The 15,803-nt window shown below is 55.8% G+C and overlaps 1 protein-coding gene across 1 annotated transcript in view; it reads left to right on the top strand.

The window, feature by feature from the left end:
* The first annotated feature begins 2,263 nt into the window (after positions 1-2,263).
* The window catches only part of RAB10 (RAB10, member RAS oncogene family), a 37,671-nt gene continuing 24,131 nt past the window's right edge, over positions 2,264-15,803 (top strand). Inside the window, exon 1 of the mRNA XM_032184126.1 lies at positions 2,264-2,419. Coding sequence (XP_032040017.1) covers positions 2,293-2,419 — 127 coding nt within the window. The 5' untranslated portion in view covers positions 2,264-2,292. The remainder of the gene's footprint in view (positions 2,420-15,803) is intronic.

Genomic DNA, 15,803 nt, shown 5'->3' with positions numbered 1-15,803 from the left:
CTGTGGGGCCGTGGAGCCTGTCCCAGAGGGCTCCCAGAGCTCGTCCCCTGGGGTGAGGAGCGGGGCCAGGAGCCAGCTCCCCCCTCTGCCAGCCCAACCCATGCCTGGGGCAGAGCAGCGCGGGTCCAGGTCACGTCCCTGCCCTGCCTGCCAAAAAACAAAGCTGTTTGCTGAGGCCGTGGGGCTGGGGATGCCTCCCAGATGACAAAAACCTTTCCCAGCCCTGCGTACACCCAGGGCCGGGCCCTGCTTTGTGAGAGGCTTTGAGTAACCAGCAAACCCAGCGCGTTGCAGCTCTCCTGGAGCAAACCTCCCCAAACTCAAACACTGTTGCACAACGGGCTCGTGATTCACTTTTTCCCTCCCCGCTGCAAGATCTGAAGGGCATGCATCTTCAGCCTGGTGTTGCAACCCCAGCAGTTCAGCCAAGGAGGGGCCCGCGGGTCCTCGCTGCCTCTCTTCCTCCTAATTGAGTCCTAATTAGCCCTCGGCACAGGGGATCGGTGCCCTCCTGACACCAGGAAGGAAGATCCTTGGGAAGATGTGGTGGGGAGGGCTGTGAGAACTGCTGGGCACCTCACTGGACGTCCCAAATGTGCAGCTTTGTGGGGACGGCCTCTGGAGCAGGACCGCAGGGCACGGCTGTGTCCTTGGCCTCGGCAGGGCATCTTCTGTGGGACTCAGGGCAAAACCCAGGCAAAAAATCCTCCTGGTTTTTAGAGCAATATGCAAGATTTCCTGTTACTTCCTCTCCAGGAGCCTAAAATATAAGTTTCTTTGGACTCCATTGCAGATGAAGCTCTCTAGGACCAACATTTATTACAAAAATCTATGAAAACCTCTAGTGATGTGTCTGTGCTGATGAATCTTTTGGGGACTGCAGACCCCATTGGCAACCTGTGGTGGTCTCTGCACCGTGGAGCTGTCCATTGGCACCGGCATTTCCCCCCCAAACATTTCAGTTTCAGACAAATATTTTACAGAGGGTGAGGCAGTTACATTTATTCCATGACCTAAATATTTACCTGCCAAGGTTTAAATACTCATTTTTTTCATTTATAAGAAAATATTTTTCATTCATATCTAGGAGACATTTTCAATAAAGACTTGTGAGGTGGGCTTGTACATAGGGAAGAGGTAAAAATGTTTTGTAATTGTTCCAATTTGCCTCTCTGACAGTGAAGAGAGGCTACTTTTGAGGCACAATTCACATTTTTTTTCTACTGAATCTTTGGAATTGGGTGAATTACGCGGTGACGGGTGGCAGGAGAGGAGGGAAGGGCTTAAAGCTGAGTCAGGGGAAGCTCGGGCTGGGGTTTGTCACTGAGGGGAGGCTCATGGAGAGATGGGATGAGCTCCTTGGGGAGGTGGGCACGGCCCAGAAGCTGTTTGGGATTCATAAAATGTCCGGAAAATGTCCTAAAATTGAGGGACAACAAAATATGTGGTGTAACGGCTGGGGGTGGGTGTGCTGTTAGACCTACGGGTTAACCCCCGTGTGGAGGAGGCGACCTCAAGGACGGCCCCTCCCACGGCGGGACACCCAGCAAAGCACCGAAAAGCAACCTTTATTGGTTAATTTTTATTAAAAAGAGGCACAAACTGCGCGGGATGGGGGAGCCGTGAGGGGGCCGAGCCCCGCGATCACCTCACGGCCGCAGCCCCTCCCCCTCCCTAGGGGCTCCCCGCGCGACGTCACCCCCCCGGAGACAAACAGACAGCGGCCGCACCCAATCAGCGCAGCGGAACGGAGCGAGAGGGCGGGACTTCAGCGTTTCACCCCTCCGCGCGACGTCGCCGCGGGCCCGCCTGTGCGCGATGACGTCACCGCGTGCGCGCCGCCTCCTCCCCTCAGTGCCACCGCCTCCCCCCCCCCCTCCCCCTCCTCCTGGCGGCCTCCGCCGTTACCGAGCCGGGAGCGCCGGGGCACGGCCGGGCCGGGCCCAAACCGAGCCCAAGCCGGAGCCCAAGCGGGGCTGAAGCGAGCGGGGCCGGGGTTATGAGGCCGGGCTCCGCCGCTGCGTCCCGCTGAGGAGCAGCCGAGGCCCGCGGCGGCGCGGGGAGCGCGGCGGGGCAGCCATTTTGTGGGCCTCCTCCTCCCCCCCCCTCCTCCTCCTCCTCCTTCCTCCTCCTCTTCGGCCTCCTCCTTCCTCCTCCTCCTCCTCCTCCTCCTCCTTCTCTTCATCCTCCTCGTCCGGGCCCGGTGCTGAGGGCGGCGAGGGGCCTGCAGCGGGCGGCGGTGGTGGTGGTGGTGGTGGCGGTGGGGGCGGCGGGGGCCGCCTGCGCCTCCCCATGGCGAAGAAAACGTACGACCTGCTCTTCAAGCTGCTGCTCATCGGCGACTCGGGCGTCGGCAAGACCTGCGTGCTCTTCCGCTTCTCCGACGATGCCTTTAACACCACCTTCATCTCCACCATCGGTCAGTGCCCGCCGGACACCCCCCACAAAATGTCCCCATGTCCCCTTGGCCCCCTGGCCCTACATCCCCGGTCGCCATATCCCTGTGTCCCCCTGACCCCAAAATATCCTCGTGTCCCCTGGCCCCATATCCCCAGGTCCCCCTGGCCCCATATCGCCAGGTCCACCTGGCCCTAAAATATCCCATGTCCCCCTGTCCCTATATCCCCAGGTCCCCATGTCCCCAGTCTCCATATCCCCAGGTCCCCCTGGCCCCAAAATGTCCCCGTGTCCCCCTGTCCCTGTATCCCAGGTCCCCAGTCTCCACATCCCCGTGCCCCCCTGACCCCAAAATATCCCTGTGTCCCTCTGACCCCAAAATCTCCCCAGTCTCCACATCCCCAGGTCCCCGTGTCCCCCTGTCCCCATATCCCCAGGTCCCTCTCACCCCAAAATCTCCCCAGTCTCCACATCCCCAGGTCCCCGTGTCCCCCTGTCCCCATATCCCCAGGTCCCTCTCACCCCAAAATCTCCCCAGTCTCCACATCCCCCTGTCCCCATGTCCCCCTGTCACCCCCCTTCCACCCCCAGCCGTGTCCCCATGGGCTGGATCTCCCCCCCATGTCCCCTCCCCAGCTCCAGCCCCAGTCCCTGCTGCCTCACCCCCCCCACCCTCTCTCTGTGGCTCCCCACATTTTATTTATTTATTTTTTTCCCCCTCCCCGCCGCCGCCTCGTTTTGCAGCTCGGGTGCCAAGCCTCAAACCCTCTCTGCGACGGGCTTTGGTGGCGATTTAAGGGAATTAAGGCTTCCGCCGTGCCTTGTGGTGTAACTAACGTGTGCGGGCACCAGCCGCACGTCAAGGGGGGAAAAAAATGGGTTGGATCTCGGCTTTTTGTGGCTGATGGAAATCCCTGAAACGCCTGGCCGTGCAGGTGTTGACCAAGGGTGGGAGAACGCTGTGCCAGTGAGCACACGCCTTGTGCTTCCTCCTCAGTGCCCCAGCGTCACCCTAAAAATCATAGCTCAGAACTTGAGACGTAAAACAGGGGCTCGCAAGCAAGGACCTTGGTAACCTGAAGCCAAAGGGAATCTGTTCGGGCTTGGAGGGCAGCGAAGTGCCAGGGGGCAGTGCCCTGAGAGCTGCTGGGGCTTCAGCTCGTGGTTCTGCTGGTCGGGGGGGGATGGGGGCAGTGAAGGTTGCTTAATGCCAGCTTTTACCATCCCGTGCCTGGGCTCCTGGCGGCTGTGTTTGTTTTTGCTGCCGTGGTTCTGTGCTGCTGGGCGAGTTGTGCCGTGGGGCACGCGGCGTTGGTCGCTGTCGGAGGGTGCTCGAAGGCTCCTGGCCGCTCGCAGAGTTACAAACAGCCAACATCTGGCTTCAGGAGGCAGCAGGTGGAGATATATATATATAAAAAAATATATAGGTGGTTCTTGCTCCAGAGGGCTGGCGTTTTGGGGACCAGTGATTTTAATAATGAGCTCCCAGGGTTCATCGCTGGGCAGGTTTTGAGGTTTCCGGCAGAGCATCGCCAGGTTTAGCAGCAAACGTGCACGAGGCTGAGAGCGTCTCCGAGTGCTTGGACCGAGCTGGAGCAGTGGGCATTTCTGGAGTGGATAAACTGTAGTGCTTATACACTAAAAGGCAAGTTTTCTTTCCCAAATTTTGAGCCGAACGTCGAGGTGTGGCAGCAGCAGGCACCGCTCGAGGTGGGTGGCTGGGTCAGAGGGTGTCAGGCTTCCGTCTTCACAGGGGAATTTGGCAGGTTTGGGGGCACAAGTGGGTTTTCCACGTGGTGCTGTTATTTCACCTTACACTGAAGCCGCCTTCATGTGGTTATTTGTCTGCAATGGCTTAGTGAGGAGACGAGGTGGGAAGGTGTGTGTGTGTGGGCAAGCAGTGCCAAGCGAAATGGAGACTGGACATAAACACCTTCAAATGCAGCCACGAGGGAAAAATCCTCGGCTTTTGCAGAGAGCTCAAACACCTGCCCAGTCGTCGTTGGCATCCTCACGCCAATCCAGCAATCTGCCTGAAATTGGGTTTTCTCAAACGCTCTCAGGTTTTCCCTGCGGCAGTAGCAGGAATACCGGCGGCCCAGGAGGGCCACGCAGCCCGTGGAGGTGACTGCTGTGATAACCTGGCCCCTGCTGCAGCAGCTGGGTGGGTTTTGCAGCCCAAGAGGAGGCGTTGAGGAAAGAACCTGGATGAGTCTTTGACCCGGAGCAACGAGGAAACGCCGTTTCCAAATCGCTTGTGTACACAGCAGGTGACATTGAAGGCGCCTGGCTCATTGGCTGAACCTCTCCTTATATCAAAAAGAAAAAAAAAAAAAAGGAGAGAAACCACCTTAGGAGCTGGTTAGCTCTGATTCCTGCTTCTGTGTTTACCCAGAGCTCCACCAAGAGCCGGAGATAGCGCAGCACGTCAGAGGTGCTGCAGCACGGGTGGCTGCGGGCAGTGCTGGGGATGGCTCTCGGGGACTATTGGAGCCCGTCCGTGTGCGTAAAGGGTGTGTGGTGGGGGGAGGCGTCCGGTTCTGTAAAGCAAAGGCTTGTCTGTGTGTGTAAACGCAGATGTGATGTGTGTTCCTACTCCACGTTAGCAACCTGCGTGCCTTTATTTCATCTTCATACCTTTCAGGAGCGGGTTGAGCACGCTGCGGGGTGACGGTTCGGGTGCTTGCTGGGGGGCTCTGCTTAACATTTGACTTCGAGTCGCTTCGATGCCGTACTTCCTGCCAAAACAGCAGCTAAGCTTCTGGTGCGACGGGGTGCGTGTGTGAATGGTTTCGTTACCCCGTCCAGAGGTGCTATAAATACTCCCCGTGGCTCCTCGGCGAGAATCCCTAAGTCATCGCAGCCTCCCCGCGGGGAGCAGGGCCCTTGCCCTCCAGCGCCGCCGCGCGCAGGTGGAGAGCGACCGAAGGAGAGAGAGAGGGCTGGGCCTGGCTGAGCCACTTCTGGCCCTGGCAAAAAAAAGCAGCGATTTTGGGGTGCAAAAATGGCTTTGAGCTTTCTTTTTAAGCAGTCGTGGTGACGGTGCAGTTCCGCTTCAGGGCGCGGGTCGGGTCTGTCGCTGGAAGCCGCTCCTGCGATGTAGGGGCGCCCCCGCTGCCTGCCCCTGTCCCCAGGACCTCCTGAGGTCCTTTACTCTAGGACCAGCAGTGTGAGTAGCTTCCAATCGATATTTCCTTAATTTCCTGCTGTCGATTTGTTTTGGCACCCGGCGTGACAAGGCTGGAAGCGAGCGGTTGAGGAGGGTCCGCGCCGCGAGGCCGTGCGGGGTCAGCAGGTAAAGCAGCGCCTGGGCCGCTGGGTGGGGAGGGCTGGCGGCCTCAGGATTTGAATGGCAGAACGAGCTCAAGCACATAATTGCTATTGTTTGACGAAGTAAAATGCAAATGAAGGTGAGTCACAAGCAATGTTTTCCCATGGAACCTGAATGCTTCCAGTAATGTGCTCCGGAGAACAAAGAGCGTGCAGTCCTCCTGAGAGCCCCGCTGAAACCATCGGCTTTGGTGCAACTTCCATGGGTCGTAACCCACGCTGAGATCCAGGTGCTCTCCGGGCCTGTTCTTTACTTGCAACCGCTGCAACTCCGTGCTTAGGCGACTCTACAAATAGAGGGATGGAGAAAAAGCAGCAAGGTTTTGAGGTTTGGTCACTGAGTGTTTTATCCTGAACGCGGGAAGGGCTCGGTGCTGGAGCTGTGCTAGCAGCGTGCAGCACGGCCTTCTTTTAAGGGCAAAGGTATATGCAAACTGCTTGCTGATGAAATCATTTTTTTTCTCAGCTTGTTTTTATTTTTTTTAATTTCTTTGGCCTTTGTTAGAAGTGATTTTGAGTGTTTGCTTTGGGATCGTTGTATAATGGTGTGTTTAGATAGTCACACTTAAAGCAAGTCCTGGGATATCAGACATACAACTAACGAGTTTCTGTATGTACCCTGGGAGGTTTGTTTGCCCGTTGTTGTAACAAATGAATATTTGGAAGGAGACACAGATAGCAAACGGGGGAAGAACGTGGTAGGAAAACAAACTGGTCAGAAATTGTTTTGGATTGTCAAAGCGCTTTTAGCTCCGTGGTGGCTGTGATGAACCCACCTGTGTTCCAAACTTTTAGGGTCCAAAAAAAGGTCATGGTATTTCTACAGCCGTCAGAAGCTCTGGCTGCTTCTGCCCTGTGTCCCTCTCTGCCTGCTCTCTGTAGCTGCTGGCAGTGACCAGCCTCGGGTTCTGTGCATACGGGGCCAGGGCTGTGCTCAGGCCGTGCCCCACTCCTCACGTGCAGCGGGTGACTCAAGAAAAAAACCCTCAAAGCAAAAAAAACAAAACCCAAAGGGCACTGAAAGCAAACAGCAGCCCCAAAGCAAGCACCCCCATGCCCCAAACTTCTCTCTGGTCTCTTCCATGGCCTGGGGTGGAGCAGTCAGCACCCAGCGAGAGATGCAGGTGTCACTTTTGCAGGTGGAGCTGGATGCTGGAGCTCGCTGCCACGGCAGCCCGTGGAGGGCAGGAGGTGGATGGGTGCAGAAGGTGCCAGTGGATGTTTTGGGGTGCTGGCTGCCACGCACCTACTGTGGGGCTGCTCCTCCTGGGGGGGCTCCGGGTGGGATACGGGGTGGCTGGCTCCTCACCTGGGGCCAGGAATAACAAGCAGCAGCTCTGCTGGTGGTGCCTTGTCCCTGATCAGGGACACGGGGACATCTCTGTGGGGAGTAGCCGAGGGACGGAGCTGGCTGGAAGCTTTGTGCCCTCGCTGTTCTGCTGGGCTGCAGCCGTCCCCTGAGGTGTGCTGGGGGCGTGGGGACACCGGGGTGGGAGTCACAGCGAGAGGTTATTTGTGCAAATTGATTTTTATGGCAGCTGGCGTGTGATTGATGGCCTCTGGTGGCAGTGCCAGCACGTTCCCTGCGCCCTTCCCCTCCCAGCCCCTGGTATGAAACAGGACGAAGCCCTCGGCTGTGCCTGCTGCTTTCCTGTGCTGCTGCTGTCCCTGTCCCAGGCCGAAGGGTGAGACTGCTGCTCAGCTCCTCGGTCACACACATGCAGCCCTGCTGCTCCTCTTCTGGCCGTCCTTGCGCCCACAGCTGCTTGTGCTGGCCTGCAGGAGGCTGGTTCGTGGCTGTGCGGAGTGCCAGGAGACGGGGGCAGGATTGGGAAGGGGGCTGTGAGCGTGTCCAGGCCCAACGGTGACTTTGGCACCGAGGTGTAGCTGAAGAGTGAGCGGAGTCAGTGATGTTGCCTGGGGGAAAAGCCTGTTTCAAATTCAGAGAGCGGGCTGAGTTTGACAGGCTGCCTTCACAGTCCGTAGTCTGCTTTTGGGTTTTACAAGACCGAGTGCAATGCCTGATGAAATTGGAAGGGAACTTGCTCAGGAACAGGTAGGCGGGGATGTAGGTGCTTCTGTTTGGGCTGGGTGATCTCCAGCATCCCTTCTGTGACCTCCAAACCAAGGCTGTTTTGTAGCTCCTTGCTTGGTGATGGGCACAACCTGGGGGTTCAGGGGAGTGCTTCCCTCGTGGCTTCTCGACCTGCCTCTTCTCCAAAGAAAGCAGCACTCCTGTTGTTATCCTGCATCTTTTTCTGTCCTCGAAGTTAGTATTGCTATTTAATTAGAGCACTAATTGAGAGTCCATTGCTAAATACGTAACCAGGGGAGAGGGAAAAAGAAATCCTGCCTTGGAGGATCTCTGCTATAGCCCCTGCTGCCCCGAGTGCCGAGGCAGCAGCACGGGGGCTTCGCCCTGGCAGCAGCTCCTGCTTGGCCTCCTTCCTGGGGGCCTGGGGGAGCCTCATCCTGCCCGGGGGGGACCCGATGGCACGTGGCAGTGTCAGGTCTGTGTAACTCAGGGTGCTGGAGCCCACCAGCCCCCGGTGTCTGGGGAGTTCCCTGTGGTGGTGCAGGGGCTGCAGCGGGGCCGGGGCTGCTGCACCCAGAGCTGTGCTCACCCCCAGTGCTCCAGGACCGTGTAACCCTGTGGGGTTTGCTGCTCCGCGTGGGCGGAACCAGAAGTCTTGCGTGGGTTGCAGTTGAAGTCTCTGCGTGTTTTTTGTTCCTTTCTGGAGTTCAAACAACTCCAGGCTTTTTCCCAGCGGGACCGGGGCTGTTGTTGTGTGGAGAAATGCCCGTTGGTGCCTTGTGTTTCCTCAGTGGGACTCCTCGCTGCCCGAGAGAGGGCTGCCTGCCTCCCTGCTGCTGCTGCGGGCAGAATGCCTGCACCGACCTCTACTGTGATCACCCAGCCTACCAGTCACCCCCCAGATGGGCGGCCCTGTTCCTCTGCTCGAGGTCAGGGCGAGCTCCTTGCCCACCGTTGGTTTCTACAATAAAGGTCTGAACTTCCACATTTAAGGAAGAAGCTGCCCGTGCTGGCAGCAGTTCTGAGGCACTACCAGTTCCTGGGGTAGCAGTCTTAATTTTCGGTGTCCCCAAAGCCTGCTGCAGCCTGCACCTTACCCTCTCCAGTTTCTGAGGTGGGTTTCTTATGGTGTGGTGGCTTGTTCAGGCTGAGCAGTCAGCACGGGCTGGCTGTCGGGGCAAGGCAAGCTCAGAAATCCCATTGCTGTGACCGTGGCAGCACACACACCTCTCCATCACATTAAGGGAAGCTCAGAAGCGTGCTGCCAACCCAGCTGATTGCTGCTGCACTGAATCCCAGCACCACCGCTGTTCCGTTCGGCATGCTGTGAGCTGCTTTCATCTCCGTCTCACTTTTTGATCTTGCTAGTAAACAACAAAACACTTTTTTTTTTAAAACTGCTCAAGTTTCTGGCAACAACAGAGATGGTGCTGCTGGCTCCTCGGGCTCTGTGCTTACTGCTGATGTACACGGCCCGGCTGTGAGCTCTGGAACATCTGCACTTCTCTTCCCGTTCCTGGTTTGGTGACTGGGGCTGGTGGCTCACACAGAGGCGTCTCAGGAACTTCCCTGAAGATCTCTCCAGAGGGGATGTTCAGCATGGAGTTAACGTGTCCCTGCTTGAGGCTGTGCATCAGAAGCTCTTGTTTTGTGCTCCACGCCTGTGGCCATCAGTCCTGGCTGCCAGGACCCTGCTGGGGGCTGAACTCAGTGTTCGAGGTGCTGCAGGCTGCCACCAGGAGTGCTGTGGGCTGGAGAGGTTCCCCTTGGAGGTCTGAAGAGCTCCCTCTGGTCTTCAGGGATTAGGTGACAGCCCCAGCCTTGTGAAGAGCTCCTGACAAAGTTTAAGAGGTGGAAGAGCCGACGGATGAAGAAGGCAGCAACGTCTTGCTCAGAGCCCCTTCGGGTGCTCCTCACCCAGTTTTTGGGGCAGTTCCAGCATTCCCTGTGTGTCCAGCGCTGTCGTCACCCTCGGTTTCAGCCCCCGGGACTTGTGGTGCTGCCGGTCCAGCTGTCAGTGTAACTCTCCTTTAACCTGAATTCTTCGGGTCTGTCCTGGCGTCGATTCCCAACGCAGCCCCACTCGGTGTTGCAGTGGGACGCTGAGCTGCAGGGTGGGTGCTGCCGGGAGCTGATTTTGGGGTAACCTGTGATTCGAGGCAGTGCTGGTGGCGTTCTTCCAGGTCTTTCCACCCTCAGAGGTACGGGATCCCCATTTCTCAGGCTCTTTCCATGAGTTCAATTTGAGTGTAGCAGGATCAGTAACAATTACGGCGATAAAAACCTGACAAACGGGGTGCTTCTGGGCAATACTGCAGCAGTGGGCGGTTTTTTTTTCCTTCCTTGCTTCAGGTTTCCTGCTAAATAGCCTGGGAGCGTTGCTGCTCACTGGAGAACTTCGGGAGGTTGGGTGGAGACGTCTGCTGGCGTAGAACTTGGTCTCCGTGGGGTGAGCGAGGTGGCGGCACCAGCTGCTCGCAGCGTGGAAATGATCTTAGATTCCTGGGAATTGGTTTAAACCAGAGGTAAATACCTGCAGTGCTTCGCCTCTGTGAAGGCTTCTGGTTCTTGGTGCTGAAATGTTCATAAATTGAAGCTTTTTCTGAAATCTGGACATCGGAGTAAATACCTGCTGGTGTTCAGTACCGGAGAGCATCCTCAATCACGCGGCGGCTGCTTCAGGTCCGTACAAACCCAACTGTGCCCACGTCGTAGAGCAACAAAGCTCGGGTCTGCACACGCTATATTTAACAGCGAGCACGATGCCATTCTCTGCACTCAGGGTGGGAAATCACAGGCGTGTCCTTCACCAGCAGCTCTGTGCTGAGAGCCTCTGGCAGAAAGGCCGGGGTCACGTCGCCAGCCCTTGGGGACGGGGCCGCCGCTCCTGGCAGCAGTGAGACCCCGCGGCGTGCTCCAGGCAGCTGCACTCAGGGTGAGTTTGTGAATAGTGGCAGCAGTCACTGCTTCTGGGGAAAGAAACCTGTTTTTCCAGCAATATGTCGCTTACAAGTACACGTGCTCCTCCTAGTGAGCTGGAAAAGGCAGCTTCCCGGACTGTTTGACCAGAGAAAATATATAAAATTTCAAATGCAGTGCGGTAATGGCCTGGTGCTCAAAAAAATGCACTTCTGAAAACTTGAGCCATCCCGTGAAGCATCGTGGATTCAGGTCTCAGATACTGGTGATGACTGTGGCACACAGACAGGCTCCTAAACCCGTTTGGAAATGACGGAGGAGTTTCTGACCCTTGAGTTGTGCTGCTGGAAGCTGGAGGTGGTTGCTCAGTCCCGTGCTTGGTGCTCGGTGCCTTCAGCTGCTGGCACGGCTGAGCCGATGAAACGCGGGTGGAGGCGCGTCCCAGCACCCTGCCTGGGCTGGAAGCAGCAGCGATGGCCTCTCCTCTGTGAGGTTAGCCCTACGGAGCCTTAATTCCCCCAAAAAATAACCGGTCTTAGCTTGGGCACGGCCATGAGTGGCTGCAGGAGCTGCAGGGAGCTTCGAGGTGTTTCCCTCTCATCCAGGGGCTGAATCCACTGCCCTGGCGCTGCTCGAGCAGACAGCATGGACCCAGCGCCACCTTTCTGTGCTCGCCTTCTCCTCAAGCTGGTGAGCAGAAAGCAGCCAGGGTGGGTGTCGACTTGAGGGTTCTTTTTTTTTTTTATGTAACTCGAGGCCAGAATCGCTGCTCCAGCGAGTAGTGACAAATTTTCTGCTTCACAAATAGCAGCGGCGTGCGTGAGAGCGGCTCCGTGCGCCGTGGTTATTTTCGGGCTGACGAAGAAAGCGTAAGTGGGCTGAGGCGCCCAGGAGAAGTGGTTTAAGCAGATGCAATCGGACTTGAGCATCCCTCACACACGTGCCTGGTGGTTTAGGACAGAATTTCCCGTGGTTTCCACATCCTGCGGGGGCAATCAGCCCCCAAACCTGGAATTTAGGGACACGCAGCAGAGGTTACTGCTGCAGGGGAGCAGCTCTGCAGTTGTATTTCTTGCTGGAGCTTTGCCTTTTTTTTTCCCTTACTACCTTGCGAATAAAAACCTTATTGTCTCCCTTGTCTCTTGGTATGCATAAAAGATCACTGAAATAGCTCCTTTGTTCATTTTCTTTTGTTTTGGTTGTGGGAGCCCTGTGTAAGGTTCAGCCTCTGGAATAACAAAATGAGAAAGTTTCTTTCTTCTGGAAGAAGCCGTGGCTTGTGCTGAAACCGAAACTCTTTGGGGTTTCACGGACCTAAGCGGCAGTGTAGGTGGTGTCAACAGGAAGCTTCAGTTTTCTTTCTGAGCAGAGATTTTTTTTTTTCCATGGGCATTGGAGCTGTACTTCCACGTGACTTCTTGGAACTCCGTCCCCAGGAGGAAAACGCTGCAGTGAATGCTGGCCTCTGGGACCCTCGCTGCTGAGCCGCCTGCCTCCTGGGCCCCCCTCCAGCACTCCTCCACTGTGTGCCCCACCAAGGGCCAGCCCTGAGAGTTAGAGGCTGTGTATGGTTGGTCTCTGATAGGCAAAAATTGAATTAATGCTTATAAATGGGGGGGAGGAGAGGTTCTCAGAGGCTTCGTAACCCGTCCTGCCTTGAAAATGGCTTCTGTCCCCATCTGCTCTGGTGACTGGCACCAAGGTGGGACTGAACCATTTTCTGGGATCTCAGTGTGCTGGGTGTGAGCGTAAGGGAGGCTTGCTGCACCCGAAATTCATGGGGGTCGTGCTTACAAGTTAAATGGGCCGGGTTTCAAGTGCTGCCACTTCTTAGTGATGTGGGTTAGGGCAGGACTTGGTTCAGTCACCACCCCTGGAGGTCTTCACAAGCCGTTTCGATGTAGAGCTCAGTGATATGGCTTAGAGTTAGGTCAGGGTTTGGGCTGGGTTTATCTCGGAGCTCTCTTCCAACCTCGTTGATTCTGGGATTGATGCCCGGGGCCTGGCGTCTGCATCTGTTTCAGGAAAGCCCCTTGCCCCGGTTATCTTCTGAACCTTGCCCAGGCTCTGAGATCAGAACTGTGCCACCACCACCCAGCTGCTTGCGGTTGTGGCCCCGTGAACTTTGCCATCCCCCAGCTGGCTGCTTCGTGCTCTGGAGGCGCTGGTGGGTACGGCTGCAGCAGCTGAGAGCTCCCCCAGGTTGCTTTGCCCAGGAGCTGCTGCTTCCACACCTCAGCTGTCTCTGTCAGCTTCAAGCACACCTCCCACCTCCCGGCGCTGCGATCGGGCTGGTTTGGAGCTCCTGTGGATGGAGCCTGGCTTCATTCAGGTACCTTCCCTACAAACCTGCAGCGAGGAACCCCTAATTGATATTTTTAGGCTCATCTATCTTCCTTCCTCCCTTGGAGGTGTCATTATCTGGATTTCCCAGGAATGGTGTGTTTTGGTCTTTGCTTCATTATTAGCTTCATTATTAGCTTCTGGTTTGCAGGTCAGTGCTTGGGTGTGTGCAGTGGATGCAGTACGGGAGCTGAGGTGCGTCGAGTTCCTAGGAGTCGCCGTCCCTTTTGCTGCTGAGCGTGGTGGTGATGCTTTAAAACAAGCAGATGCACGGGATGGGACCTCAGCTACAGCTGTGAGCCGAGCGATAACGCTCCTGTCTGACCTGCTGCTTGCTTGGGTTGGCTGCTTTAACCCCAGGTACGGGGCAGAGCAGCACTTCCCTTGTTGGGATGGTTAAACATCCCAACAGTGCCGCTTCAGGAGAGGCAGCCTCGTGGAATTCCCGATTTCTCAGCACCGTTTGCTTCCTTGGAGCCTTCTGAGTCCCAGACGTGTGGACAAGTGCCAATTTTTGAATACAATCTGTATTTTAAAAAAGGCTGGTAAATAGGGAATAACCTATAAGTTCACAGCACCTCTGCCTCTGTCCCTATTTGATGTTTCTCACTTGAATGTTGCCCTCAGGTGCTCTTACGGAGTTCCTGGTGGGGATGCTGACTTTGGTGGTGGGTTACTCCAGAATTCAGACCACTGGTTAACACCTACATCTTCATACAAGTCTTCGAGGAGGCTTCAAGAGAGGCTAGGAGGAGGGAGGAGAGCTTTTGGTGCGCTGGAAGGCTGTCGTCTTGACCTAGATTTAATACTCAGCCTTGAACTGAGTGCTGCACAAAGGAAGCTCGCATGCTTACAGCTTGTCTGCTGCTCTGAGGGGAAGTGGGAGCACTTCAAAAACCCTTTCAGGGTAGGGAAGTGTCGTTGTGGCTCCTGGAAACCTGAACTTTGCTGCTTCTCTCTGGGCTGTGGCCGCAGCGTGGGGCAGCCTGCGTGGAAAGCTCTGGGGAAGCCGCAGCAGAGCGAAGATCCCCGTCCTGAGAGCATCCAAAGAATGCGGCCGGCCTCAGATAAGAGGTTTTGGGGGTGATAAAAAAGCCATTTGGGCGAGTTTGTCACCCAAATGAATATTCAGCCGGGTCCCCCTTATCAGCAGGTCGAGAGGATTTGCATAAATCCAGCATCCCGGCAACGCCGCTCTTGTTTCAGTCACTTCTTTGCTTGTAATGTGAGCCAGCATCTGAGAGCACAGCGAGTGCAGGCATCTGGACTGGAAGAATGTAGGTCACGCTGGAGTTGCTGCCTCACAGGATTGTCATCTGCTTCGTTAAGAATTAATAACTGGGAGGGGATGATCTGGCAGCAGCACTGCTGCTGCTGCTGGCCTGCGGCCTCCCTTACGGGTACATTCCAGAGCTGGGAATGGGTTGATGCAGGAATGGTGGAAATCGGGCTGCAAAGAGCTCTAGAAAGATAGTACAGAATCATACTGAAAAAAAGAAAGTTCAGGAAAGAGCCATGAATGATTTAGAGGGACTGAAAATCTGCTGCAAGGGAGATTTACGGAAACCTGACATCCAGCCCAACTCCTGCCTGAGTTTCAGGTCCTCTTGGACTTCATCAGCCTACTGAGAAAGGCAGCAAGCTTTGACTTCTTCTGCTTTTTTTTAAGGATCTCTGGTTTAGCAGATCTAGTTTTAAACATTAAAGGTAAGTCGATTGTTTGGATTTTGACAATCCTACTGCATTCCTCGAAGGAGTAAGTATATAATGAGTGAGTGAGTGGTTTAAGATGCGCAGCAGGAGAAGTGTCTGGTCGTGATGACTCTTCTTGATCGCTGCTCTACAGAAATACTGGTTTGGGGGATGCTTTGAGACAAACCCAAGGCTCTCCTGTGGGTCCTCAGCAGTTGGAGGTACAGCTGCTCTCCTCCAAACTTCTGTGCTTCTTCCAAATAGCAAAGGAGTGAATGCTCCCTGACGAGGGAACCAAGGCAGGGCACTTGCTGGTTATGCAAATAAGGTCTTGCTTAATGAGCGGGTGGTTTGAGGAGCTCGTAGGGGAGGCCCTTCCTGAAAGGAGAAGCCTCAGAGGTCCAGATCCCACCCGAGGACGGGAGGACTGACAGCAGTGACTGGATGTACGGGCAAGGAGGAGCGGAGAAGGGTGAAACTAATCTCGTCATCGGTGGAATTAAACTGATTGAGTCATGGTTTGAGCCACCCGGCTGCTTCCTCCTGGTGCTGTTCTCACGTGTCCCTCAGGAACACATCCCTCAAGCAGAAGGCTGCTGCTGGGCCCCGTTGGTGTGGGGCTTTCTGAGACTCCTGGAGTTAACCAGCTGTACCTCTCCGGGGATTTCATACCAGAGAGGTGTTGCTGTGTTCAGCTGGGACTCCTGGTTAAGTGTGAAGTTGTCACGACTCGAAAGCTGGCAGAGCAGGCCCAGGCAGTCCTTGCTGCTCTGCTGCTTTGTGCTCCACACTGCAAAGCCTCGGTGCAGCGCGGGTGAAACTGGTGAATTCCCCGATCTGCTGTGGGGCTGCACAGAAACTGCCCCCAGGAGCTGGGGGTGCCCCAGCCCTGGCAGTGCCCAGGGCCAGGCTGGATGGGGCTGGGGGCTGAAATGAGATGGCTTGGAAGGGACCTTGAAGCCCAAACCTTTCCGGGATTTTATGAAACAGTCTGCTTGTATCTTAAGTCCTATCCTTAAGTCCTCATCTGTGGTCACCGAATATCAAAAATCTTGGGATTAAAGATTTAGGGAAGGGCAGCAAAGAC

Source organism: Aythya fuligula, chromosome 3, assembly GCF_009819795.1.
Source record: "Aythya fuligula isolate bAytFul2 chromosome 3, bAytFul2.pri, whole genome shotgun sequence".
Taxonomy (NCBI): Eukaryota; Metazoa; Chordata; class Aves; order Anseriformes; family Anatidae; genus Aythya; species Aythya fuligula.
The sequence above is the reverse complement of the archived record's forward strand: the minus strand, read 5'-3'. Positions and strand labels throughout refer to the sequence as shown.